This window comes from Phyllostomus hastatus, unplaced genomic scaffold (assembly GCF_019186645.2).
Source record: "Phyllostomus hastatus isolate PE091 unplaced genomic scaffold, TTU_PhHast_1.1 phas_scaffold_317, whole genome shotgun sequence".
In the NCBI taxonomy this organism is placed as follows: domain Eukaryota; kingdom Metazoa; phylum Chordata; class Mammalia; order Chiroptera; family Phyllostomidae; genus Phyllostomus; species Phyllostomus hastatus.
In genome coordinates this window covers 988,561-1,015,544 of record NW_025334023.1, presented here as the reverse complement: position 1 = coordinate 1,015,544, position 26,984 = coordinate 988,561, and the positions used below count along the sequence as shown (strand labels likewise).

At 36.2% G+C, this 26,984-nt stretch overlaps 1 protein-coding gene across 4 annotated transcripts in view; it reads right to left on the bottom strand.

Moving 5' to 3' along the window:
- Window positions 1-26,984, bottom strand: part of NUP98 (nucleoporin 98 and 96 precursor) — a 107,104-nt gene that overhangs the window by 53,254 nt on the left and 26,866 nt on the right. The window contains exons 7-12 of one of the 4 annotated variants that reach the window (XM_045817787.1): window positions 26,341-26,521; window positions 24,786-24,949; window positions 20,720-20,860; window positions 19,336-19,474; window positions 12,022-12,114; window positions 5,605-5,745 (exon numbers count right to left, since the gene is read on the bottom strand). In XM_045817787.1, coding sequence (XP_045673743.1) covers window positions 5,605-5,745; window positions 12,022-12,114; window positions 19,336-19,474; window positions 20,720-20,860; window positions 24,786-24,949; window positions 26,341-26,521 — 859 coding nt within the window. The remainder of the gene's footprint in view (window positions 1-5,604; window positions 5,746-12,021; window positions 12,115-19,335; window positions 19,475-20,719; window positions 20,861-24,785; window positions 24,950-26,340; window positions 26,522-26,984) is intronic. The other 3 variants (XM_045817788.1, XM_045817789.1, XM_045817790.1) reach the window with 3 other exon arrangements.

Here is a 26,984-nt window from a genome sequence, read left to right as displayed (position 1 = left end):
ATTAGATAAGTAAAGGATTCCTACAATAGGAATGGACTCCAATAGACTCTAAAGCACCTTCTAAGATGTCTGTGATGCAAAACTGTATGTTCTAAACGTCAACACAGCCCTGACCAGTGTGACTCGGTAGACTGGGCATTGTTCCTCAAAGCGAAAAATCATAGGTTCAATTCCCAGTCAGGGCACACGTCTGCCTGGGTTGCAAGTCAGGTCCCTGGTTAGGGACATGTGAAGAGGCAATCGATCAATGTTTCTCTCTAACATCAGTGTTACTCTCCCCCTCTCTCTCCCTCCCTTCTCCTCTCTCTGGAAATAAATTTTAAAAAATCAAAATTAAAAAAAAAAGGTTAATACGCCCTGGCTGGTGTAGCTCAGTGGATTGAGCGCAAGCTGTGAACCAAAGTGCCACAGGTTCGGTTCCCAGCCAGGGCTCATGCCTGGGTTGCAGGCCATGGCCCACAGCAACCGCACATTGATGTTTCTCTCTCTCTCTCTCTCCCCCCCTCTTTCCTCTCTAAAAATAAATAAACCCAGGCATGCACCCTGGCTGGGAACCGAACCTGCGACACTTTGGTTCAGAGTCCGCGCTCAATCCACTGAGCTACACCAGCCAGGGCATCAATAAAATCTTTTTTAAAAAAGGTTAATACAACCAGTTTTAAATAGGCAGTAACACTAATTATGCAACTGTAATACTAAAATTTTTGGTCAGAAACTTTTTAATAGGCTTTGAAAAAAGATGGGATACAGAGAACAGGCTAATGGTTGCCAGAGGAGATGGGGTTTCAGGGACTGGATGAAAAAGGTAAAAGGATTTAGAAATACATAATGGTAGTTACAAAATAGTCATGGGGTTGTAAAGTACAGCATGGGGAATATAGTCAATAATACTGTAATGACTATGTATGATGCCAGGTGGGTATTGGAACTATCGGGGGAACACTTTGTAAAGTACATGATTATCTAACCACTATACTGTACACCTGAAACTAACACAAAATACTGAATGTAAACTGTAATTGAAAAAAAATATTAAAAGAAAAAAGATGAAATCATTAAAAATAATTCAGAAAGCTATCCAAGTAAAAATGGCAGGTTACAATATTTATGTTACTACCTTCTACTGAAAACAACCAAAACTAAGAAAAATAAAATGAAAATATCATTTTTAATGACATAGCTGATTCTAATACTCAAAAAAGATCAATTAGAATTCTAATTCAAATTAAGAACAATCTGACAGTAACTAGAGGGGAGGTGGGAGGGGATAATGGGGAGGGAGGGTTTTCAAGAGTAACTATAAAGGGCACATGGACAAAACCAAGGTGGGGTGGGAGGGGCGGGGAGTGGGGATGGCTGGGATGGGGGTAGAGTGGAGGGGGGTAAATGCAGACTACTGTACTTAAACAACAATAAAACAATTTTTAAAAATTGTAATTCATCTCCGCTTCCTCCAAAGACCTAAATAAAATCTATGGTTAAAAATATTAAAATATATTGCTATAACCCATAATTATAGAGAATAGGAAAGTAGCAAATGAACAGATGATTACAAAAAAAAACAGAGCAGTACCTGCCCTGAAGAATCTCAGAAAGTTTAGGAATTCGAGAATATCAACTTTGATGAAGTGAAACTGAAGAAAATAGGAGAGAAGAATCAATGTAAAGTGTATATGCAAAACAATGACACCATCATCCTCCTAATCCCTGAAACTCAACAGATACGCAAATATCAGTGTGTGTGCCTCTGACAAAACCAAGTTAACAATGGAAAGAACAAGGGCAACTAGTTTCGGTGCTTGCATCACCCCAGAGCTGACATTTAGAGGACCCTTGGATAATAATTAGTTCCTGCCTGGACTAGTTACCTTAAAGTGTAACCAACTGGTACACAAGCTGTACCCATACACACAAATAACCAGTGAGTTTTTTATTATTTTATTCTTAAATATAAATGGACAAAGCCACCATGCATTAAAGAGTAAGATCAAAACAAAAATAATCCTAAAGATTTAAGGGACAGAAGAATCTGTGTAAACATCAGAATCAGCTTTAGCATTAAGAAAAAATTAATGCCAATGAACAAATTCAGCCTTGGCTGGTGTGGCTCAGTGAATTGAGTGCTGCTGGCCTGTGAACAAAGCGGTCACCAGTTTGACTCCCAATCAGTGCACATGCCTGGGTTGTGGGCCATGTCCCCAGTAGGGGGCGTGTAGAAGCAACCACACATTGATGTTTCTCTCCCTCTTTCTCTCTTCCTTCCCCTCTGTCTAAAAAAATAAATATAATCTTTAAAAAAAATTAATGCCAATTAACAAATTAGAGTTTCAAGAAAAAACTGCATCTAAGAACCAGATATTTGAATAAACTTTCAAAGAACAAGAATTCCTATACATTAAAAAAAATTAAAATACAGAAAGGTGATGATTTAGAAGGCAACCAAGTGTCTCCTAAAAAGTAGAAAAACAGCAAAAAAAACACAACCCCACCTAAACCAGACCCATCCAAATTATGATGGAAAAGGTCTAAGCAGATCTTGAAATTTCATGACAAAGGGAAATCCTAAATATTTTGTGGGAGTGGCAGGAACAAGGTCCAAGAATCAGAAAGGCATTAGACTTCTTCTCAGCAATGGTTAATGCAAGAAGGAATACAATAAAGTAAAAGTAAAAAGTAAAAGTTGTGAGAGCACATTATTTTCACACCAGAACTCCTTAACATTAAAGTGTGTGAAATGAATGAAGATATTTTTAGATGTTTAAGTGGTCCAAGTTTACCTTTCATATACACTTGGAAATACATTCCCGAAAACTCGGGGGTGGGGGTGGGGAGGAAAACCCTATATCCAGGACACAGCAGGGAGACTTGAAAGGAATATCCTGGAGCAATGCTGAAGGCCCAGGGAGTAATCAGAGTTCATATTGCTGCAGAGGACATAGGGATCAAAGAATGAAACATTTTAGAGTAAAAGAATTCTGGTAACATCCTTAAGAATTTAAACTACTCTGGGAAGGCAGCAAGGGCTGGCAGTGAAAGAGAAAAATGAAAGAAAAACAAGGGTAAGGAAGGAAGGGCACTAATACACTAATATTCTTATTTGACCAAGGAGAATCAAGAAATACTATTCCCTATTTGACAGAATAAAAAGTGTATATAAGGCCACAACTTAAATCTGCAAAGGCTTCTCAAAATGTGGTATATGGAGCACAATAGTACTGCAGATGAATTTAAATTCCTATCTATCCATCTATGTTGCTCTATTTATGTCAGGTGATATCAATTTTTCCTTTCTGGTAGGACATAATCTCTTTAAAAAGATATTTAAGTTAAGAGACTTCTGGCCAAGATGGAGGCGTAGGTAGATGCACTGTGCCTCCTCGCACAACCAAAACTAAGGACAACAAAAGTTTAGAAACAAAAAACAACCAGAACAGAGAGAAATGAACTGAACAGAAGTCTGACAACCATTCATCCAGACTGGTAAGGAGGGGCGGAGTCGGAGGCCTATGGAGAGGGGTGGAGGGGTCCCAGCAGGAAAAATCTGTGGCTGGCAGACTCGGGCCGTGCAGGGCGCAGGCGCCAGTTGGCGGACCCCAGATACACGGGGGCAGCTGAGGACCTGGTGGCAGACCCTGGGCGCGGGAGGCAATGAGCAGACCCAGTGAGGTGCACAAGGCAGCTGGCTGTCTGCAGTCACACATTCGAGCACAGATAAACTAGGTGAAAACAGGCAGTGACACAGACCACACAACCCAGGGACCCAGTGCCGGGAAACAAAGCCTGAAGGCACCGATTGAAAACACCTGTGGGGGTTGAGGCCGGGAGAATCTCTCAGCCTCACAGGAGAGCTCCTTGGGGAGACCCACAGAGTACTAGAAAGTACACAAGCCCACCCGCCCGGCAGCCAGTACCAGAAGGGCCCAATCTGCTTGTAGGAAGTGACAGGGGGGACTCAAGTCCTAGAGAGAGTGGAGCAGGCACCATTGTTCCCTCTCAGACCCCGCCCCCACATACAGTGTCACAACCCAGCAACTGAGGTGCCCCACCCTGGTGAATACCTAAGGCTCTGCCCCTCAATACTTAACAGGTGCAACCAGACCAAAGTTTGGGGGGGGGGGGAGATGGCTCAAACAGAATTGAAAGCCCCTCAGCCAGTACTTTTAAGCAAATGAGAAATAGCCAACCTATCAGATGCACAGTTCCAAGCACTGGTGATCAGGATGCTCACAGAATTGGTTGATTTTGGTCGCAAATTAGATCAACAAATGAAGGCTACAATTAAGTGAAATGAAGAAAAATGCACACAGAACCAATAGTGATGGAAAAAAAACTGGGTTTCAAATCAATGGAATGGACCAGAAGGAAGAAAGAAAACAACCAAACAGAAAAGAATGAAGAAACAAGAATTCAAAAAAATGAGGAGAGGCTTAGGAACCTCTAGGACATCTTTAAATGTTCCGACATCCGAATTATAGGGGTACCAGAAAGGGAAGAGGAAAAACAACAAGTGGAAAAGTTATTTGAACAAATAATAAAGGAGAAGTTCCCCAATCTGGCAAGGGTAACAGACTTCCAGGAAGTCCAGGAAGCTCAGAGAGTCCCAAAGAGGTTGGACCCAAGGAGGAACACACCAAGGCGCATCATAATTACATTAGCCAAGGTAAAAACGAAAGAGAGAAGTCTAGAAGCAGCAAGAGATAAGGAGACAGTTACCTACAAAGGAGTTTCCGTCAGACTGTCAGCTGATTTCTCAAAAGAGACCTTGCAGGCAAGAAGGGGCTGGAAAGAAGCATTCCAAGTCATGAAAGGCAAAGACCTACATCCAAGATTGCTCTATCCAGCTAAGCTTTCATTTAGAATAAAAGGGCAGATAAAGTGCTTCTCAGATAAGGTCAAGTTAAAGGAGTTCATCATCACCAAGCCCTTATTAAAGAACTTATGACACATGGACATGAACTAAAGGGGGGGAATGTGGGTGGGAGGGGGTGGGCAGGGTGGGGGGGAATCAAGGGGGAAAATGGGACAACTGTAATAGCATAATCAATAAAATATATTAAAAAATAGAAAAAAAACAAAAAAAGATATTTAAGTTAAAAAAATAAATTTTGAATTAGAAATAATAAAAGTGGCAGGCAGGTATTTCAAAAACTGAGAAGTGGTATTCAAATGAATGAAGTATGAAAAACACTTCAACGATAAAACTAAACAGGAAACTTAGTAAATACAGTTATATTGGGAGAAGTGAATAGAGGTGATAAATGAGCTAAATTTTCACATATCATTAGCCATTTAAATTTACTTATATTTAATAAAGCAAAACACAGCAATATAAGCACATCATTCAGAGACATGAACTTAATTATATACCAGATGAATTAAAAGCTGTAACAAAAGTGGTTTCTTTTGGTGAGTAGGTCTGAGAATGGGAAGCAGGGAAGGCCAGGACCTATTACAAGTCCATCTGCACTACATAATTTTATTCATATGTATGCATGTACTACTTTGATGGGAGTGGAACAGAGGTGAAGTGGGAAATCAAGTCATCAAGTTAAGTATTAGCAAGAAATAAACTGAGAAAAGCCTTCTAAGGTGACTGACACTTACCTACTGGGGCCTGGGGGGCTCCAAAGCCCAAAGTGGCTGTCGTGGTATTAAATCCAGGGGCCCCAAAGGCTCCTGTACCAAGAGGCCCTCCGATCTTAGGTTGGTTGTTCCCAAACAAAGATGCCTGTCCAGCACCAAGAGCTACGGAGACAAGAGGAAAGAAAAATGCGCCACAGAAGATCCTTGAATGTTGTACCAGAGGTCAGTTACTTAAAAACATAATACATTTGGAAACTTCATAATGACCATTCATTTTCAACAGCTAATACAGTAAATATTAACAATATGCCAGGCACTGTGCTGAGTACATTACACATATGGTAGGCAAAATATTTAACCTCTCTGTGTTGTTTCCTCAACTATAACGAGATGATAGTAATACACAGCTTAGATATTTATCCTAAGATTTAAAATGAATAAATACATACTAAGTAGATGTCTGATATATATTAAAACTCATTAAATATTAACTAGTATCATCTCATTTAATCTTCATAAGCCTGGAAGTAGAAACTATTATCCCCATTTTACAAATGAGAAAAATAAAGGTTCAGTAATTAGCTCAATGTCATATACGTAGTAAATAGTGAAATTAGGGTTCAAACTTTAGTGCATCTAACAATACAACCTGGACTCTTAACTGCAACTCCATAGTAAAACAGATTTTTGAAAGAATTAAAAATAGGCCCTGCCTGGGTAGCTCAGTTGGTGAGAGTATAGTCCTGATATGCCAAGGTTGTGGGTTTGATCCACGACCGGGGCACATACAAGAAACAATCAATGAGTGCATAAATAAGTGGAACAAAGTGATATTTCTCTTCGTCTCCCTCTTTAAAATCAATTTAAAAAATACTTGCAAATCAAAATACTCGATGTCATCTTTTTGACTAACAAAAGCTAAACTATAGAAAACAAAATCCAATATACCTTCTTTGTATAAAAATAGTAACACTTTCAAATATTCCATCTCATGAAAACTACTTTAGACTTTTTGTTTTATAGAAAGCTAAATGACTTGTGATATAGTTACCAAAGAGGATCAAGTTTTAGCATGAATCAGACTGGAATAAGAACTTATTTTAACCAGAGGGAAGCCCACTGTAGAAACTTGTAATTTTTTTTAAGATTTTATTTATTTTTTCACAGAGAGGAAAAGGGAGGGATAAAGAGGGACAGAAACATCTATCGGTTGTCTCTTCATGCCTCCAACTGGGGATCCAGCCTGCAATCCAGCAACCCAGGCATGTGCCCTGACTGAAAATCGAACCAATGACTCTTTGATTGCAAGCCGGAACTCAACCCACTGAGCCACACCAGTCAGGGCGACACTTGTACTATTTTAATGCCAAATGATTTTTATTTATGGATCTTGTCAACAATGATTTTTAAAGTATAAAACAGGGAGAATTCAGTTATTTAGAATATGTTACTGGTATAAATTATTTAAAAGATTTCCAGCCTTGGTTGGTGTGGCTCAGTGGATTGAGCATTGCCCTACAAACTGAAAGGTTGCTGATTTGATTCCTGGTCAGAGCACATGCCTGGGTTGCAGGCCTGCTCCCCAGCTGGGGGCATGTAGGCATGCAAGAGGTAACTAGTCAGATGTTTTTCCCCCTCTTTTTCTCCCTCCCCTTTCTAAGAATAAAAAAAAATTTTTTTAAAAATTTCCATCCTTCCTTTGTCACAAAGTTAATGGTAATTTGGAAGATCTGAAGCTCCTTCTAATGTATCAATACATCTTTTTAAAAAAGATTTACTTACTTATTTATTTATTTATTTAGATTTTATTTATTTATTTTTAGAGAGGGAAGGGAGGGAGAAAGAGAGAAACATCAATGTGCGGTTGCTGGGGGCCATGGCCTGCAACCCAGGCATGTGCCCTGGCTGGGAATCGAACCTGCGATGCTTTGGTTTGCAGCCTGCGCTCAATCCACTGAGCTACGCCAGCCAGGGCTCAATATATCTTGATAGAGATAATGTGTTACCAGGAAAATCATTAAAATCATTTCAAAGATACAATAACACTTGGAGGTTAAAACTACCAAATGGGAACTGCTTTGAAATCATAACCAAAAAAAGAATAAAATGCTTATATTCAGAAAATTCATACAATATAAAATAGAGATGGTGACTAGTAGATGGAAAATGCATTCCCTAACTGTCCGGTCTCAATAATAACAAGAAGACAACAGTGTAGCAATGGGATATTTCATCTTAAAAAGCCCCACTCTAAAGTTCTAATAACCATTGGTTAAAATTCTATAACCATTAAAATTTGGTGAAAATTTCAAGAAAAACTAAAATTATACTAGTCCCTCAAAGGACATTGTTAATGGCCAAATTTCAGGATTCTTTATTTTTCCAGGTGGCAAACAAATTCTTACCCCCAAACAAAAACTTAAGTGAAACCCAAATATAAAAAATTTCTGTTCTGAAAAAGTATTTCCCTCATCTTTGCAGCAGCCCTGGATAAAGAACAGTGAAACAGTCTAAAACCACTTTATTTCAATAAGCAATAAAAGAATAAAGACACTGGGAGGAGAGGTTACAGTGACCTGCAAAGGGACTGTCATAAAATGATCTGCATACTGTTATAATTTATTGAGGGAAATGTATTTATTTTATCCAGATCTGTTTTATATTATGCACAAATAGCTTTTTATGCTTAATAAGAGGACTTACTAGAAACATTCTGATGTATGATAATCTCAATTTAAAAAATGTACTGTATTTATCATTAGGTGAATGAGTTTAAGGAAGATATATGAGGGGCCCCATGGTAATAGTGACTCTACCAACTCTATGAAAAAATGAAAATGATTATATTCCTTTTGAGATCATCTAATACATTTTAGAATCTTATTTTATTTATGGTATCTATTAGCATGAGGTAGATTTTTCTGTGTATGTCTTAGTGTAACAATCAACTTTACCAGCTGTACCCTTAAACTTATTATTTCATGGAAAATTTTAAGAACTGAAACTCCTTAATATTATTACTAAATAACTACCAAGAAAATGGCATACCACTGATGATGATGGTAGTTAACATCACTATGAAGAAGAAACTGATACACTGGATGATTAATAAGTGTTTCTTTGTCCAAGCATATTGGGGGGGGGGAATCACATGCCAAAAGATAATATAAAATATTTTATAGATCGATCACTTAAATCTAAATATACAAAAAGGCATTTGTACATTTTATATTTCTATAGTCAACTATTCATAAAGTAGGTAAAGGCCTATGCTACAGGGAAATTTACTTCTGTTGAGGTATAAGTTTGAATCTCTTATCACTCAAAACAAGAAGCTGCACAGGAATACCTATTCAGCTTATGTTCCCCCAAAACAGCCCAATGTTACAGTGCTATTCTACTTATGATACCATGAAATGCAGAGTTTATGAATGTTGGTGTTTATATATAGCAGTCTCCAGACACATTCCTCTTAAAGCTAAAAATCTGCTTTAGCAGATAGCAAGAGAGTGTGCTTGGTGATTCTCACAATTCTCGTTTCCCTATATGATCTGCTGTAAGGTTGGGGTTTAAAATTCTTTATTAATTCTATTTGGCTTTTAGTTTATGAAAACAAAGCATGAATAAGGAATATGTAACAATAATAAAATGTAATTTGTTGTCTATTTACGAAAAACAATATATATTCAAACTAATAAAAAGGCTGAGTATATGTTACTATGGAATAGAAGACAACAGCATCACAAAGATGTGCTAGACCATTTTATAATCTTGGATTACAACAGAAGGCATTGCTAATCATAACCTGCAAGACCAAAAAGCCAAAGAGGAGAAAATGACAATTTTGACCAGGTAAAAATAAAACTTGTAGAAGACAATAACATAAACAAAATGAAATAAATACTTGGTGGAAATACCTGTAACAGACATTACAGTAGCATCTTACCCAGGCCTTAGACTTATGGTTACTATTGTGTCTAGAATCAAGACTACCCTTGGGCCCCTGGCTGGTGTGGCTCAGTGGATTGAGCACTGAGCTTCAAAATGAAAGGTCATCGGTTCAATTCCCAGTTAGGGCACATGCCTGGACTGAAGGCCAGGTACCCAGTTGGGGGCATGTGAGAGGCAATAGATTGATGCCTCTCTCTTTCTGTCTTTATCTCTCTCCACCTACCCCATCTCCAAAAATAAATAAATAAAATCTTTAATCTACCCTTGGGGAAAGACCCTTAATTTGCCCACACCAATTCCTCTAGGGAATTGCTATTCCTCTAGGATTAGAAGAGAGCACTCATGTCAGATGATACATTCTGCTTAAATTTAGGAATAACATTGTACAAAAAATTAGAGCTTTTTAGTTCTACATGGTTAAGTTAAAAGGTTCTAATGAAACCAAAAAGAGTTAATAGCCACAATATGTAAAGCACTCTCAGAAATAAATTAAAAAACAATAATCAACTATTATGGAATAGATGATTCAATGTTTCACAGCACCAGTAAACATAAGAATATCCTTCACCACTAATGAGTAAAGCATAAATTCAAATATAATATTTTTCACTGTCATGCACATCAAGATGAAAAAGTCCAACAACATTGAAAAGTTATGGAAAATGAGTACTTTTATACAAACGCGAGCAAAAATGCAAACTGGCATTCTTTTTAGAAGGCAAGCTGTTAATAAGATTGACCAAAATTCAGTATCTGCTTATCTTCTGAAAGAATGCTAAGAATAAGTCTTACATAACACTAACACACACAAAATTATGTCACAAATATCTTCATTATTGCATTGCTAATAATATATAATAACTCAAGTGTCCCACAAAAGGGAAAACATTAAATAAATTACGGTGTGTGTGTTACATGTATGTATGCACATACGAGATACTAAAATAGTTATATTTAAAGAATGAATTAGAGCTATAAATACTGACCAAGAGAAAAACTACATCCCTAAAATGCCATGGAAAATAGAAGAAGAAAAAAAAAAAAAGAAAGAAACACAGAGTACTATATACGGCAGTTGCTTGCAGTTTGAAATATTTTTACTATACCATACAACATGAAGTACACTGAGACCCATAACACTTATCCAGAGGTGGGCAAAAGTAGGTTTACAGTTGTTTGTATTACATTAATAAATAGTAATATAAGAATAAAGTATTTCATGTACTCAAAATCTTAAAAGTACTTTTACCCCACCCTGTGTATATACACTGAAACAAAGTTAAATAAAACAATACTTAACTTTGTTTTGTGCAATAGTTTTTATAAAAATTCCAGTTCATGTTTTAAAAATGCTAGCTGTAGTCCTCTACATTAATAGTACATCCAACTAATTAATGTATTTCATTGTTTGGCTTAAAAAACACTCATGTAGAATATGGTTTCCATATAAGAATATAACCCAAAAAGCCTACATATAAAACACACATATGTTTTTTATGTAGGCTTTGTGTATGTATGTATATATTTAAGCACATGTTTGAAAAATGTATATAAAGGGGTCTGACAAGACCAAACTTTCAACAGCTATATTACTTCACAGCTGAAAGATATGAACTTTTCATGATACTTCTGTATGGTTGAATTTTTTTATAAGCACTTACATCTTTTATTTAAAAAGTAAAAAAGAAACCATTCATAAAGTACAAAATGGTGTTCCATTAAAAAAAAGATGAGAGATAAACAGAATAGAAGACAGCAGATAACTGGTAAGTGGAAACAAAGACCATGGAAATAAACAATTTGCAAGTAAATGGCCAAACGAATGGTCAAACAATGGTCAGATGAATTGGGAAAGCACGTATAACTACATGCTTAAGCAACCTTGTTGAACTGTACACACTGAGGAACTCATTCATTTTATGACCATCATCACCCTCCAATTGTTTAAAACAGCTGGATAAGTTAGCAGACACTGAAAATTAGTCACCAATAGCAGAAGTAGACACAAAAGCATGGCATTTCAACTCTATATCAAGGTGAAAAGAATTGAAAAGTATGCACAGACCTTGCAAAAACAGAGTATTTGTTAATTACTTCAGCGTGTGCTTTCACTATTAGGGTGATAAAGCTTACCCAATAAACAGTTTAATGTCTCAAATTCCGGTCACAAAGGTAACACGGGGAACTTAAAGTTAAAAATGTCACCATATTAACAAGTCTCACATTAAATACTGAAAATTCCAGATAGACCAGGACTATCAGAGGACAAATGTTTGTTGAAAGGGAGCACACAGCCACTGAAAAATATGTGCCAATGTTTTAAAGCCTGGTAAAGCATAAATGCTGGAAATGGTTTTATAAATCCATTTGAGAAAATGAAAATCTAGACCTCTTACTTCCAGGCATATGATTAAACACAAGTCTTAAATTCCAGCAATTAGAAAGCCAAGATTATCACTTCCTAAATCTCAAGGTACAGTTGCTTACCTGTTCCAAATCCTGCACCAAGTCCAGTTCCCAGCGTCCCAGGTCCTGGTTTACTTCCAAAAATACTATTCCCACTGGTGTTTGTGCCGAAACCTAGAAAGACAAAAGAATGAGTGGATTGTACTTTAAACACAACTCTCACTTTTCTGTACAAGGGAATTTAAAACAAAGCAGTCTGACCCTGAGTTTTAGATTCTTTCAGTTATATATCCTAAATGGTTTCCTAATTTAATTTTTAGGTTTAAATTTGATGCGTGTGAACAGGCCCTGCAAGTCATCCTATTAATTACATCAGACTTGAAATACTAATTCACTAAAAGATAATAATATTAAAAAAGCAAGCCCTGGCTGGCGTAGCTCAGTGGATTGAGCGCGGGCTGGGAACCAAAGTGTCCCAGGTTCGATTCCCAGCCAGGGTACATGCCTGGGTTGCAGGCTATAACCCCCAGCAACCGCACATTGATGTTTCTCTCTCTCTCTCTCTATCTCCCTTCCTTCCCTCTCTAAAAATAAATAAATAAAATCTTAAAAAAAAAAAAGCAAAGTGATTGTGCTTGAGCTTGGAAAACATTCCCTTCAACCTACATTTCATATTTAATTATTAGAAGAAAAACTCATTCCCTCTAACTTTCACTAAAAATAAAGACAGTCAACAAATATATTTTACTGAACCTGAAGGTTCTTGATAAGAGAAAATTACCTGTAACAATACTAAAGTTGGTTTTGTTTTGAAAGGACCTTATATGGGTAATAATGTGTGGTTGATCACATATGAGAAGCTTTAATGGCATCATCCTCAATCAGCTAATAGGAGCACTCAATGACTCAGCTAACCGATACTGAAAAGAAAATAATCACTCATAAACTTTTCTTGAATTGTTTCAGAAATGATGGAGTTAAACAATTCTCCTTCACTATAATCCATCATTTAGAAAAATCCTGATGCACCCCCAAAGTCCACAGATCTCTGAACAGACACTCTACAACACATTACTGCTATTATTTCTCTTTTGTTCAGATATGTCCATATGTTTTTGCACATATCATTAATCTCTTTTGATAACAGGGAAAAAATTAATCACTGGCAAGCAAACCCTGTTTGTAAAATATTTGAAAGTCTTTTTAAAAGACATCATGGAGAGGTACAAATACAAAAGATTTATAGAATAAAGAGAGTATCTTGGAATGCGTAACAGTATCACCTACTAAGATTATACTTCGTTAGGTCAGTATTTGGGTTATTACTTCAATGAAAAAGATTAAGGAAAAAAGCTGAAGAATTTAAACAGCTTGAAAACATATTTCTAATGTCATCTAAAAATCCAAGCAGGTAATCTGACTTAGTCTCAATACATTTAATTCATACATTTGTTAAATCTTTTCAATTGTGCTAATTAATAGCTTTGCCACAAAAATGAAGTATGGCCTACTCAAACACAATTGATTCTTTAAAAAAAAAAGGTACTTGGGGATATTGTTTTTCTTTTTGAGTTAAAATTTAACCAGAAAGGACCTTTATCCTCGTAAACAGCAGAAAACAAAGTATTTGTAAACTACCTCAAACCAACAAGAGGGAAGTAAGTCCCAGCTTACACTGCTTATACCACACATTTCCTCACATTCTTACTGACAAATGTTTATCAACTCTGTTATTTCAAAATAATTTTTAAAATTAAAACTAAGAACAATTAATTAACTAATGGTCAATTTATGATAAAGGAGTCAAGAATATAGAATGGGGAAAGGATAGTCTCTATAAAGAATGGTAGTAGGAAAACTGGACAAGAATCTTACATAACACACAAAATGGATTTAAAGACTTGTATGTAAGGTCTGAAACCAGCTAATGCCTGTAAGAACACGTAAGTGGTAATCTCCCTGACATCATCTTTGTTAATGATTTTTTGAACCTGAAACCGAAAGCAAAGGCAACAAAAGCAAAAATAATCAAGTGGGACTACACCAAACTAAAAAGCTTCTTTACAGAAAAGGAAACAATCAGTAAAATAAAAAGGCAACATATTGAAAGAAAGAAAATGTTTAAAAATCATACATATGAAAAAAGGTTAATACCCTATATATAAAAAGAACACATTTAACTCAATAGCAAAAAAAAAAATCTGATTAAAAAATGGGCAGAGCCCTGACCAGTGTGGCTCAGTGGGCTGGGAAATGAATGCCCCACAAAGTGAAAGGTCGCTGGTTCAATTTCCCACTGGTGCACATGCCTGGGTTCTGAGCCAGGTTCCTTAGGAGCAAGTGAGGGGACCACTGATCAATGTTTCTCTTGCACATCAATGTTTCCTTCTCCCTTCCTTCTCCTCTCTCTAAAAATAAATAGATTAAAAAAAAGAAAAACAAAAAACAAAACAGGCAGACCTAAAGAGATATGATTCCAAAGACATACAGAGAGCCAATAGGTACTCAAAAAGGTGCTCAACATTACTACTTGTCAGAGAAATGTGAATCAAAACCACATGAATTATCACCTCACACCTGTCAGAATGGCCATCATCAAAAAGAAAACAAACAGCCCTGACAGGTGTGGCTCAGTTGGTTGGACACTGTCCTGAAAAGCGAAAGGTTGCCAGTTAGATGCCAAGTCTGGGAACATGCCTGGGTTGCAGGTTTGGTCCCCAGGTGGGACACATACAAGAGGCAACCAATCGATGTTTCTTTTTCACATCAGTTTCTCTCCCTCACTTTTCTCTTTCTAAAAACAAATAAATGTTGGCGAGGATATGGAAGAAAGGGAACCCTGTGTACTGTTGGTGAAAATGTCTAGTGCAGTCATTATGGAAATCAGTATCAAAGTTCCTCAAAACATTAAAAATAAAACTGCCATACACCCCGACAATTACAGTTCTATTTAGTTTTTTTAAAAAGCACTATAAAAAACCCTCAAAAATATATGCAACCTGATTGTCCATTGGTGGATTAATGGATAAAGAATATGTGGTGTGACCCTGACTGGCATAAATCAACAGGTTGGGCATTGTCCTGCAAAGTGAAGGGTCTCTAGTTCAATTCTCAGTGGGGGAACTTGTGCAAGTTGCAGGCCAGGTCACAGGTTGGGGTGTGCCAGAGATAGCTGATCGTTTTTTTCTCTTCCACATCACTGTTCCCATTTCCCTCCCTTCCCCTCTCTTCAAAAATTAAAAATAAAATCTTAAAAAGAAAAAGAAAAAATGGTGTGTGTGTAGATAATGAAATATTCAGACATAAAGATACAATGAAATCTGGCCAACAGCAACATGATAAAATTTGGGGGCATTATGCTAAGTGAGGTAAGTCAGAAAAATACAAATACCATAGATCTTACTTATATGTGAAATCTAAAACAAAACAAAACAAAACAAAAACAAGCCCTGGTCAGGTAACTCAGTTGGTTCGAGTTGTTCTGATATGTCAAGTTTGCAGGTTTAATCCCTGGCCAGTGTACATACAAGAATCAACCAATATCCAGACTAGGTGGCTCAGCTGGTTAGAGCATCATCCTGTACACCAAAAGGGTTTCGGGTTTTATCCCTGGTCAGGGGAAATACCTAGGTTGTGAGTTCGATCCCCAATTGGAGTGGGTACAGGACGCAACCAATCAATGTTTCTCTCTCATATCAATGTTTCTCTTCCTTACTCTCTAAAATCAATAAATATAACCTCAGGTGAAAATAAAGAATCAAGGAATGAATGCATAAATAAATAGAACAAACCAATGTCTTTGTCTCCCTTCCTCTCTAAAAATCAATTAAAAATAAAAATAGATAAACAAAAACAAAAAACAAAGCAACAACAAAAAAATGAGCTCATAGATACAGAGAACAGATTGGTGGTTGCTAGAGGCAGGGGATGAGGGGATAGGTGAAATGGGTAAAAGGGGGGTCCAAAAGATATAAACTTCTGGTTATAAAGTTAAGTCATGAATATATGTACAGCATGGTGACTGTAGTTAATAATACTGTATTATATATTTGAAAGTTGGTGAGAGTAAATCATAAAAGTTCTCAGAAGAAAAAGGAATTTTTTAACTACGTATGGTGACAGATATTAATTGTACTTACTGCAGTGACCACTTCTCAATACATATAAATACTGAATCATTATGTTGTACATTTGAAACTCATAATTATACTTCAAAAAAAAAAGTCAGCTTAGCCTTGGCCAGGTAGCTCAGTTGGTTAGAATGTCATCTCAAAACACCAAGGTTGTGGGTCTAATTGCTTGTCAGGGCATATACAAGAAGTCTCCAATGAACATGTAACTATATATAAATAAGTAAAACAACAAAATGATGTCTCTCTTTTTCTCTCAAATCAACTTTTAAAAAATCACCTAAAGCCCTGGCTGGTGTGGTTCAGGGATTTGGGTGCTGTCCTGCAAACCGAAAGGTGGCCAGTTTGGTTCCTAGTCAGGGCACATGCCTGAGATGCAGGCCATGTCTCCAAATGGGGGTATGTGAGAGGCAATCATTCGATGTTTCTCTCCCTCTCTTTCTCCCTCCCTTCCTCTCTCTCTCTAAAAATAAGTAAAATCTTTAAAAACAAAATCTTTAAAAAAAATAAAATCAGCTTAAAAAAAAAGATGTTTATATACACAAATAGCTCCTTAACTATCTCCCCTACCCTGTCCCATGGGAAAATTGTCTTCCACAAAACCTGTCCCTGGTGCCAAAAAAGTTGGGGACTGCTGCTCTAAAGAATGACTGAAGGATCTGGCAACACCAATTAATTGTAGCAGGTATCCCAACCTTTATCATTGTGGGTTAATCACTTCCAGAATGAAATGCAACCCCATACTAGATAACATGTAACTAACGATGACATAAAGATGCCCCCAAATCTTGGTATGACCTTATCCATTTATCAATTTGTTATGAGACTTACTTCTAAATCAGAAGATTATTTCTGCCCACAAAATCAAAGTTGACAGCTTCCCAAGAAAATAGGAACATCAAATAAAGCTTTACTTAGATATGGATCCCACAAAGGTAATAATGAAATAACTTCACCCAAGAATATAAAATAACTTGCCACCCTGTAACCCCCAACTAACTTGTAATTATAGGAATCCTTCCTCTTAGGGCCCCATTTACTCATTTTTTAATTCATTTAATAAACTTTTAGTGAGCACCTACTAATTGCCAAATACTAGGTCAACACTGGTGATTAAAAAAAAAATTAAACACATTTGAAATAGCAAGTGAGCTAATGAGTCATATCAGATAATGATGAAAACTTTCATTTTCCAATCACTGAATATGAGTACAAATATATTCATAAAACAGTAAAAAAAAATCTCAAATCAGAAATCTGCAGTCATGGAATAACATCAAACACATTTCAGGAGTCTAGCATATTTTATCAAGGATAGCTACATAAGCATTAACTTAGATAAAAGTAACATTTAATTCTGAATATGAACTGTGCTAAAAAAAAAAAAAAGCATTTTTCAAAGGGAGTAAAAACTGATTCTTGAGGAGGATATCCTTAAAAAAAAATCATACAACAGCCCTGGCTGGTGTGGCTCAGTGGACTGAGTACCAGCCTGCAAACCAAAGGGTTGCCAGTTCAATTCCTACTCAGGGCACTTGCTTGGGTTGTGGGCCATCTCCGTCTGGGAATGTGCAAGAGGCAACACCACACATCAATATTTCTCTCCCTTTCTTTCTTCCTCCCTTCCCCTCTCTCTTAAATAAAAAAGAATGGAGGGTGGGAGGAAGGGAGGAAGGAAGGAAAAGAAAAATGCTCACTGATATGACGACTGTCACAAAACAATCTAAAAAAGTTGTTTTGAATGAAGTTAAAGAACATTAAATGCTATCAAACAATCTTTTTGGCCAACCCAGTATCCTTCCCATCTTAATTTTGTTGATAAAAACAACTACATAGTGCTGAGTAGTGTGGCTCAGTGGGCTGGGCATCCTCTCACAAACCAAAAGGTCACTGGTTTAGTTCTCAGGCAGGGCACATGCCTAGATTGTGGTCCAGGTCCCCACTTGGGGGCGGGCAAGAAGCAATCAACTGCTGCTGTGTTTCTCTAGCATATATCAATGTTTCTCTCTGTTTCTTCCTCCCTTCCCCTCTCTCTAAATAAGTAAAAATTTTTAAAAACCTCTTTCTTCAAAAAACAACCCCCTCCCCACACACAAAATAATGTCCATGCTAACCAAGTCCACTACCTCAAAACCTTTCTTTCATAGAGTATAACCAAAAAGAATTATAGGTGGAATGATAATCATTACTAGGAGTGATAAAAAAACAACAAAAAATGGGTTATAGAATCAAATGGAATGCATCAATTTAGGAAATGGTACCTGACAAGGATTTATCTGTCGCCTTCACATAGTGCATATTTCTGTGAAAACATATAACCTTCCAATGGATGCTTAAGGCAGTATCTTTCTCTAGTATAACATCATTTAAAAACTCACTGAAAAACGGTGTGACTACTGACCTATGGCAAATAACCATATCTTTGCACTCACCTCCCACTAGATATCCAGTACCTGATGATGTATCTGAAATCCTTAACAGATATTTAAACCACTATTTCATTTGGTGATTAAATGAATTTTCCATATCTGATTTAACACAATTAATGTTGAATCTGTTTGAAAACTTATTTGGATAGTTATGGAAAGTATTTAATATAATATTTCCATTAAATGGGTTTTAATTTTTCTGGAGATTAGTTCAAGGGCTTGTTTTGTCAATTACTGTTCAATTGTATCTATATTTCTCAACATGTACTCAAAAATAAAGCTTCTGCCAACTGTAAGAAAACTAATTTTCAAAATCAAAAAGGTCTAAACTTTTAGTAAGAATCACCAAATCTCAAAACAAACAACAAAAACAAAAACAATAACAAAAATTTAAAGAAAAGAATCATGAAATCTCACATGTGCACTACTTCCCTGTTTGAAACCTTGCCTAAAAGAATGTTATCTCAACCATGTTTGTTTCATTTATGGTTTCTTAAATACTGGTGAATCAATTAAAAGAAAATGTTTCCTTATTTTGAAAAAAAAAAAATCTATTTCCATTAGAGACTGAACTTTCTGCAAAATGCTACTACAAATGCTGAATGGTCTATTTTATCCAAAGCAGGAATTTAAAAGAACATGATTGAGGACAGGCAATTGAACATCTAAGTATTTCAACCCATGTCTATGATTTTTAAACCTTTCCCTCCTGTATAGACATTGAGCCATGTCTTACCTGAGAATTTCTAAATATTCCCAATCATATGAATCAGGAGAATGATGTGTGGTATAGTCAGTATAACTTTAAGAGAGCCAAACCTGCTTTTTATATGTACCAAAATTGGAAGTGTTTGTATTGGTTCCTAAAGTCAGGGTTGGTTTGTTACCAAAGAGCCCGCCACTGGTTGTACCAAACGAAGGAGCACTGGTTGTGCTGGTTCCAAATGTGGTAAGCTTGTTATTGCCAAACAGGGTCTAAAAAGAACAGAATACAGGAAAATTTTTAGTATAAAGTAAACAGGGGTTCACTTTACTCCCAAATAGTAAATAGGGGTTCCTGCAGGTATGTGACATTGGATGTGAAATACACAAGAGATGGCATGATTTTTATAAAAAAATGATAGGAGGAGGATGAATAAAGACTAGCAGAAAAACTAATCTGAGCAAGGTTAACTTTATGAATATAGAATGCTCCTAGCCTGAAAAGTTAATGGAACTCCCTTAGCAAACACAATATTTCAGTAAGGAGAAGAAAAAAAATAACAAGGGAGTCAAATACTTTTTAACCTGGTAACAGATGTGTACTATGCATTTAAATAGCCAATAGACACAATTACAATAAAAGACTTTAAACATACTATAATATTGACCTTCAAAACATTATGCTAAGTGAAAGAAATCAGTCACAAAAACTGCACATTATATGATTCCATTATATGAAATGTCCAAAACAGGTAAATCCATAGACAGAAAGTCAGCCTGAGGTAATTGGGGGTAATGAGAAATGATGAGTATGAGGTTTCTTTTTAGGGTGAGCAATATGTTCTAAAATTGACTATAGTGACGCCTGCACATTCTGAATATAATAAAAGCCACTGAATTGCAAATATTAAAGGGTAAGTTGTATGGCATATGGATTAAATCTCAATAAGGCTATTTAAAAATAACTTCTGGAGGCATTCTATAATTTTCTCAATTTCTCACCTCAATCAGCTACACAAATTTAAGAAATAACAGATTTCATTCTCCACAAAAACTGAATAGCATGTTCAAAACTTTTAATAATGGGTACATAGTAGAGATTGAGGGTTTCATACTGATTCTCATATGGTTTAAGTGGTAATATGGAATTTACTATTGTTTTTAGATCAAGTACATTCCAAAATAGTAATTTTTTACTTAAATGGCTTAACAAGGAAAATAATTCAGTTAAACTTCTAACAGCATGAGAACTGTGAAAACACCCAACAATTTTAGCAAATTGATTAACGCCAAAAATATTTAATTCTCAAATATCTCATCAACTTCTCACACAAAACAGGCTAGAAAAAAGTTTTAAAAAGTAACCTGTTAAAGTTACCCAATTATTTTAATGTGCACCAAATAACTTTTAGTTATCATCAGTATCAAATCATATATTATACCCAATAAAATAGTTAAAAGAGTCAAATCTTTCTTAGAAATTTCTTTATCATAATATAATCAACTGTAAAAACCTACCGAACCAACAGTACCAAATGCAGTATTGGTCTGCCCAAAAAGGCCTGTTCCTCCTGTTCCAAATGCTGTCCCGGTGCTGGTGTTTGTAGCTGTCCCAAAAAGACCTCCAGGCTGTGAGGCTTGGGTTACTCCAAATAAACCCTGCAACAGGTAACCCAGATTAAAAGATTTCCTACAGTAGTCAGTTTTCTTTAAAAGTCTTAGATTAATAATAATACGTGCCATTTTTTCAAGTTTATGTGACAGATACTATGCTTAATATTTTACATACAGCATTGTTTTTTTCACGACAACCCTAAAAAAGCAGAGCCATCTTCCAAAAGAAAATAAAGCTCAGAGTAGTTAAAAATTTGTCCAATGCCCTGGCCAGGTGGCTCAGTTGGTTGAAGCATTGTCTGGTACACCAAAAAAAGGTTGTGGGTTCAATTCCCAGTCAGGGCACGCATATGGAAAGCAATCGATTCAAGTTTCTCTCTCACACTGATGCCTCTCTCTCTAAAATCAATAAACATATCCTTGGGTGGGAATTTTAAAAAAAGTGCCCAATTTCACAGTAACTGAGTGACAGGACTGGATTTCAAATATGCGAAGTTCATATCATCCAGTGTTTAAGAAGGCACTTTACTTATGTTAGTTAACAAAAGAAAAATACTGCGTTAATGGACTATTGCTAAACTGAGAATTCAAAGTGGTGTTTTTCAACAGTTTCATTAAGGGGGTGGGTGGAGGTGGAAGAAGGTATAAGGAATATAAAAAGTGATGAAAAATACAATAGAAAGTAAACTATTAAAAAACAATAAAGTTTCATTAAGATATAACTCAAATACCATAAAATTTACTCATTTAAAGTGGACTATTCAATGTTTTAAATTTCTGTCCAGGAAGTATCCAGCCATGTAATGTGAAAAAGAGGCATTTAATGAAGATACAAGAAACACTGTAGCTAGGACAATGATGCCTCAGTCCCCTTCAAAGTAAGTACCTTAGGACCTCACATAGTTCTCTAGGCATTACTAGCAACTGTAGCATGATGTTCCTCCTGCTCTGGTAGCAGTATGCTCAGAGTTGCACAACCATCCTCACTCTCTAAATTTAGAACATTTTAATCACTATAAAAAGAAATCCTGCCCTGGCTGGTGTAGCTCAGTGGATTGAGCACCGGCTGTGAACCAAAGGGTCACAAGTTCAATTCTCAGTCAGGGCACATGCCTGGGTTGTAGGCCAGGTCCCCAGTGGGGGGTGTATGAGAAGCGACCACACATTGATGATTTTCCTTTCTCTCTTTCTCCCACCTTTCCTCTCTCTAAAAATAAATAAATAAAATCTTAAAAAACAAACAAACAAACAAACAAACAAAGAAAGAAAGAAGTCCTGGGCCCACTGGCAGTCATTCCCCATTCCTAGGTAACCAACAATTAATTTACTTTGTTTCCATGAATTTGTCCATTCTGAATATTTTATATAATGGAATCATAAAAAATGTGGTGTTTGTTTAAAGGTCCATCCATGTTGTAGCATGTATCAGAGTATTTCACCCCATTTCATGGCTAAATATTCGTGTGTGTGTGTGTGTGTGTGTGTGTGTGTGTGTGTATCACATTTGTTTTTCTATTCAGCACTGATGGACGTTTGGGTTGTTAGCACTTTTTCGATATTATGATACAAGTTTATATACAAGTTTTTGTTCTCATTTCTCTTAGGAAAAGACCAAGGTGGTATAGTATGGTAATCCTGTTTAACATTCAGAGGAAAGCACCAAACTGTTTTCCAAAGTGGTTGCATATATGAGGGTTCTAATTTCTCCAAAATCTTGAAAACATCCATTATTGCCTTTTTGTTTATAGCCTTCCTAGTGGATCTGAAGTGGTAGTTCATTACAGTTTCAATATGCACTTCCCTGATGACTATTGATGTTATTTTTCATGGGCTTATTAGCTATTTGTATATCTTTCTTGGAGAAGTATCTAATCAAGTCTTTAGCCCAATTTTTTCCCCTTTGGCCATTTCTTAATAGGTTATTGTGTCATTATTGAATTATAAGCATTCTTTATATTATCTTTATGCATTTTGGATGTAAGTCCTTTAAAAGATATATGACCTACAAATATTTTCTCCCATGTTTTCGCTTGTATACCTTCAATCCACAAAAGTTCTTTTTTTTTTAAATTTTTTACTCTCATTTGAGGACATGCTCATTGATTGGAGAGAGAGGGAGAGAAACATAAAAAAGACATTGATGTGACAGAGAAATAATGATTATGTCACCTCCTGTACACACCGTGACCATGACCTAACCTGCAACCCAGGCTTGCTGTCTGACTGGGAATTGAACCCCTTCAGTCTATGGGATGGTGCTCCAACCAACTGAGCCACACTGGACAGGGCCCACAAGTTTTTCATTTCGATAAAGCCTGATCAATTTTTCCTTTTGCTGCTTTTGCTTTTGGTGTCACATCAAAGAAACCACTGTCTACCTCACTTTCTTCTTCTAAGAGTTTTATATTCTAGCACTTATATTTAAGTATTTAATCTATTTTGAGTCAATTTTTATTTTTTATTTTTTTAAGGGTTAATTTCACTGTAGGCAAATTATACCCTAACATTTTTAAAATTTTTAACATAGCTTTTTTTTTTAAGATTTTATTTATTTATTTTTAGAGAGGGAAGGGAGGGACAAAGAAAGAGAGAGAGAGAGAGAGGGAGAGAGAGAGAAACATCAATGTGCGGTTGCTGGGAGCTGTGGCCTGCAACCCAGGCATGTGTGCCCTGACTGGGAATTGAACCTGTAATGCTTTGGTTCACAGCCCACGCTCAATCCACTGAGCTATGCCAGCCAGGGCTATTTTGATTTAATTTTTATAGTTACCACAATGGTGTGAAGAAAGTCCAACCTCATTCTTTTGCACATGGAATATCAGCTGTCCCAGCACTATTTGCTGAAAAGATTATTTTTCCCCATTGAATTATTTTGGTACTCTTACTGAAAATCAAATGTGAAGGCTGATTTCTGGACTCTCAATTCTGATCCACTGGTTTATGTGTATAACCTTATGCGTGTACCACAGAGCCTTGATTACTATTGCTTTATAGTATGTTTTAAAAATAAGAAGTGTTAAGTCTTCCAACCTTTCTTCTTTTTCAAGATTGTTCTGGCTATTCTGGGTTCCCTTCTATTCTTTGTTCATTATTTATATCATGAAAGTGTGTCAAATACTTTTTCTGCACCTAGTGAGGTGATTGTGTAGTTTTTGTTCTTTATTCTGCTTCTATGGCTTATTACACTGTCATATGCTGCGCCAATGTTCCTGGGATAAATCCCAGTTGGTGATGGCATATAATCCTTTTTACATATTACTGAATTTGGTTTGACAGTATTTCGATCATTTTGTAGTCTAGCTGTACTTGTTTTTTAATCAGGCAGAGTATCTCTAATAAATTAAACTCTGAACATAACAAAAATTAGAGACTAGGTAAATCCCAAGAATTCTAGTAAAAAAAAATCCTACCTCAAATTAACTTTAATTTTAAACTTCCCTAAAAGAGTCCCTAGAAACAAACTGGTAATGATGTAAAGACTTTCTCTTTCAGTTTCTGCACAGAAGTAGCAATTACCCAATATGACTCTGAGGTTTAGTTCTCCCTTTATTTTAACCAACTAAACAACTCTGCCTAACTCTGCTTAAAGGAACAAGCCAAAAGAACATTTTGAAATACAGTTAGTAATTTGTAAGTATTTTCTTCTATAATCTATAGAATGGCTGGAGTCAATGTCCTGAGGTGTAGCTTCAGGACGGCAAACTGTAGCACACTAAGCACCTCTTAGTGATAAGAAAATGTGCTCAGAAAAGATACGTGACTTGCTCAACAGCCTTTCAATGAGTACAAAGTAGAGCCAGAACTGGAATTTAGGCTTTAATTATTTAAAGATTTTGCTCTTTTCCCTTTACTACATACCATCAATCCTTAAGAAATGTAGCACAGGTAGAACTTGCTGGTCTGACATGATTAGAAGCCTCATTAGCTCTATAAACGAGACATGGAGTAAATTATGGGCCTATTTCCTTACCATGGTGTTGGTGCTTGGCTGTCCTAGTGTGCTGGTATTACCAAAGGAAAAGCCAGTGTTCTGGGTGGTTGTGGCCTGGGCAAATGGTTTGCTGAAGAGGCTGGTAGTTTGCTGATTCTGTTGACCAAAGAGACCACCTGGATTTGTTCCAAATCCAGTTGTACCTTTCAGGAAACAGAAATGAAGGAAAGGAAAAATAAGTAGAGAAAAACAAAACATTAAACTTGATAGTATCCAGTTACAACAACAATAGTCTTATGATATTAATTATGTATCCCAATTACCCTACTCAAACCGGATAACTGTTTCATTTCCTGTCCTTCTTCACCTAATTCCAGATTTGCTTCAGGCTTTAACTCTTACAATAATACTCTGACCCCAAGAACCTTTGCTGAGCTAAGCAACCTTCCTTCTTCAGCCCACACCTTTTTTCTATTTTAAAAGATATCACACTATACTCGAAGTCTATGTTTGTATTTTAACCTTGTTAGACTAAGTTCTTCTTGAGAAGAGAGGCTTTTCTTTATATCAATATATTCAGCACAGGGTGTAATGCAAAAGAATATGTGGCTAAACTAAATCACAGAATACCAAGATTGAAAAGAATGTTAAATGCCACTGAAATGTGTTTATTTATATATTTGTGTGTGTGTGTACAGATCCCTCTAGAAATCTATGAAAAAAATCTAACTTCTGTTTATTTCTCCAGAGGCAAACTGGTAGCTGGGGAAGGAAAGAAGAGACCTTTGGTTACATACTTTTTTTGTATTACATGAACTTTATAGCATGTATATATATTACCTTTGCAAAAGTAATATATTTATAAAGTAATTTAATAGTTATCCTAGACTTCCTCTTTCACATCCCACATCAAAACAATCCATCAGCAAATCCCCTCAATTCTATATTCAAACTGAGTCCACAATATGACATTCTTACCATCTCCATAGCATCATTCTCATTCACGCCACATCATCTATCATGTAGACAGAACATAGATTTCTAACTGACTTGTTTCCACTCATGTTGCCTTACGATCTACTCTTAATATAACTGCCTTTACAATAATCTTTCTCTCATAATCACATGACTTCTTTCTAAACCCTTTAATGGCTTCCCAACTCAAATAATTCAAATCTCAGCACTGGCCCACAAAGTCCTACAACACATTGTCCTTATATGCCTCAGTACTTCCCCTTGTCCTCGGAGCACTCCCTGGTAAAAACTCAGGATCTTTAAATTTATAGTTTCCTCTAGCTAGAATGTTTTCTCCTCCCCCCCAAAATCTGTACAGTTATATTATCCCTCACCTTCTTCAGACAGGCCATTACTCAAATGTTATCTTATCAGTAAAGCCCTTATTAAACATCTTCATTTAAAACTGTATGTCTCTCCACCCCCACATACATATCAGGCACTCCTTACTCCTCCAGCACCCTAAATAATTCCTCCTGAATTATTTTTCTCCATAGCACTTATACAAAATGACAATTATAGTTTACTTTTAGTTGTCTGTCCCTCCTCAATATGGCCCAATATGATATCAAGTGCTTACTAGTTCCAAAGCCTGTTTTGTTCTGACCATATGCAAAGCCTGAATTAGTGGTAGAGGAGCTGAAGAGTCCTGTTGCGCTGGAGGTGGCTGGAGAAGACCCAAACAATCCACTTGTGGTACCTGCTCCCACCTGATTCTGTGGGCCTTTCCGGTTAGCCTGATAATCCTCTAAACGAAGTTCCTAGAGTGAGGGAAAACATATTTCCAATCTTACCATGCAGCCAAAACAAATTATTTAGGATACTGAATACTTCAATTTAGTATTCAAGATCTATAATCACACAAGGACCATGACTACAAAACAAAAAACTACAAATGACATTAACCTAATATCATTAGAAAAAAACATTTTCAATAGTTTATAGTGGACATTAAAATCCATACCATAAAGACCATAAAACTACAGGTGAAAGGACCAACCCATCTTAATTTTAATTTTTTATAAACAATATTTTTAATAGCTAATTTTATTCAACATACAACATTTTCCAGCAAAAAGACAATACACAGGAAAAGTTGATGTATACTGCTGCCACAATACTGGAAAAGGATGAAAAACAGTGTGATTTGCTGATTCTATATTACTGCCCTCAAAACTAGACATGCAACTGGCATCAGCTCTAAATAAAAGGCTGGGACTGACG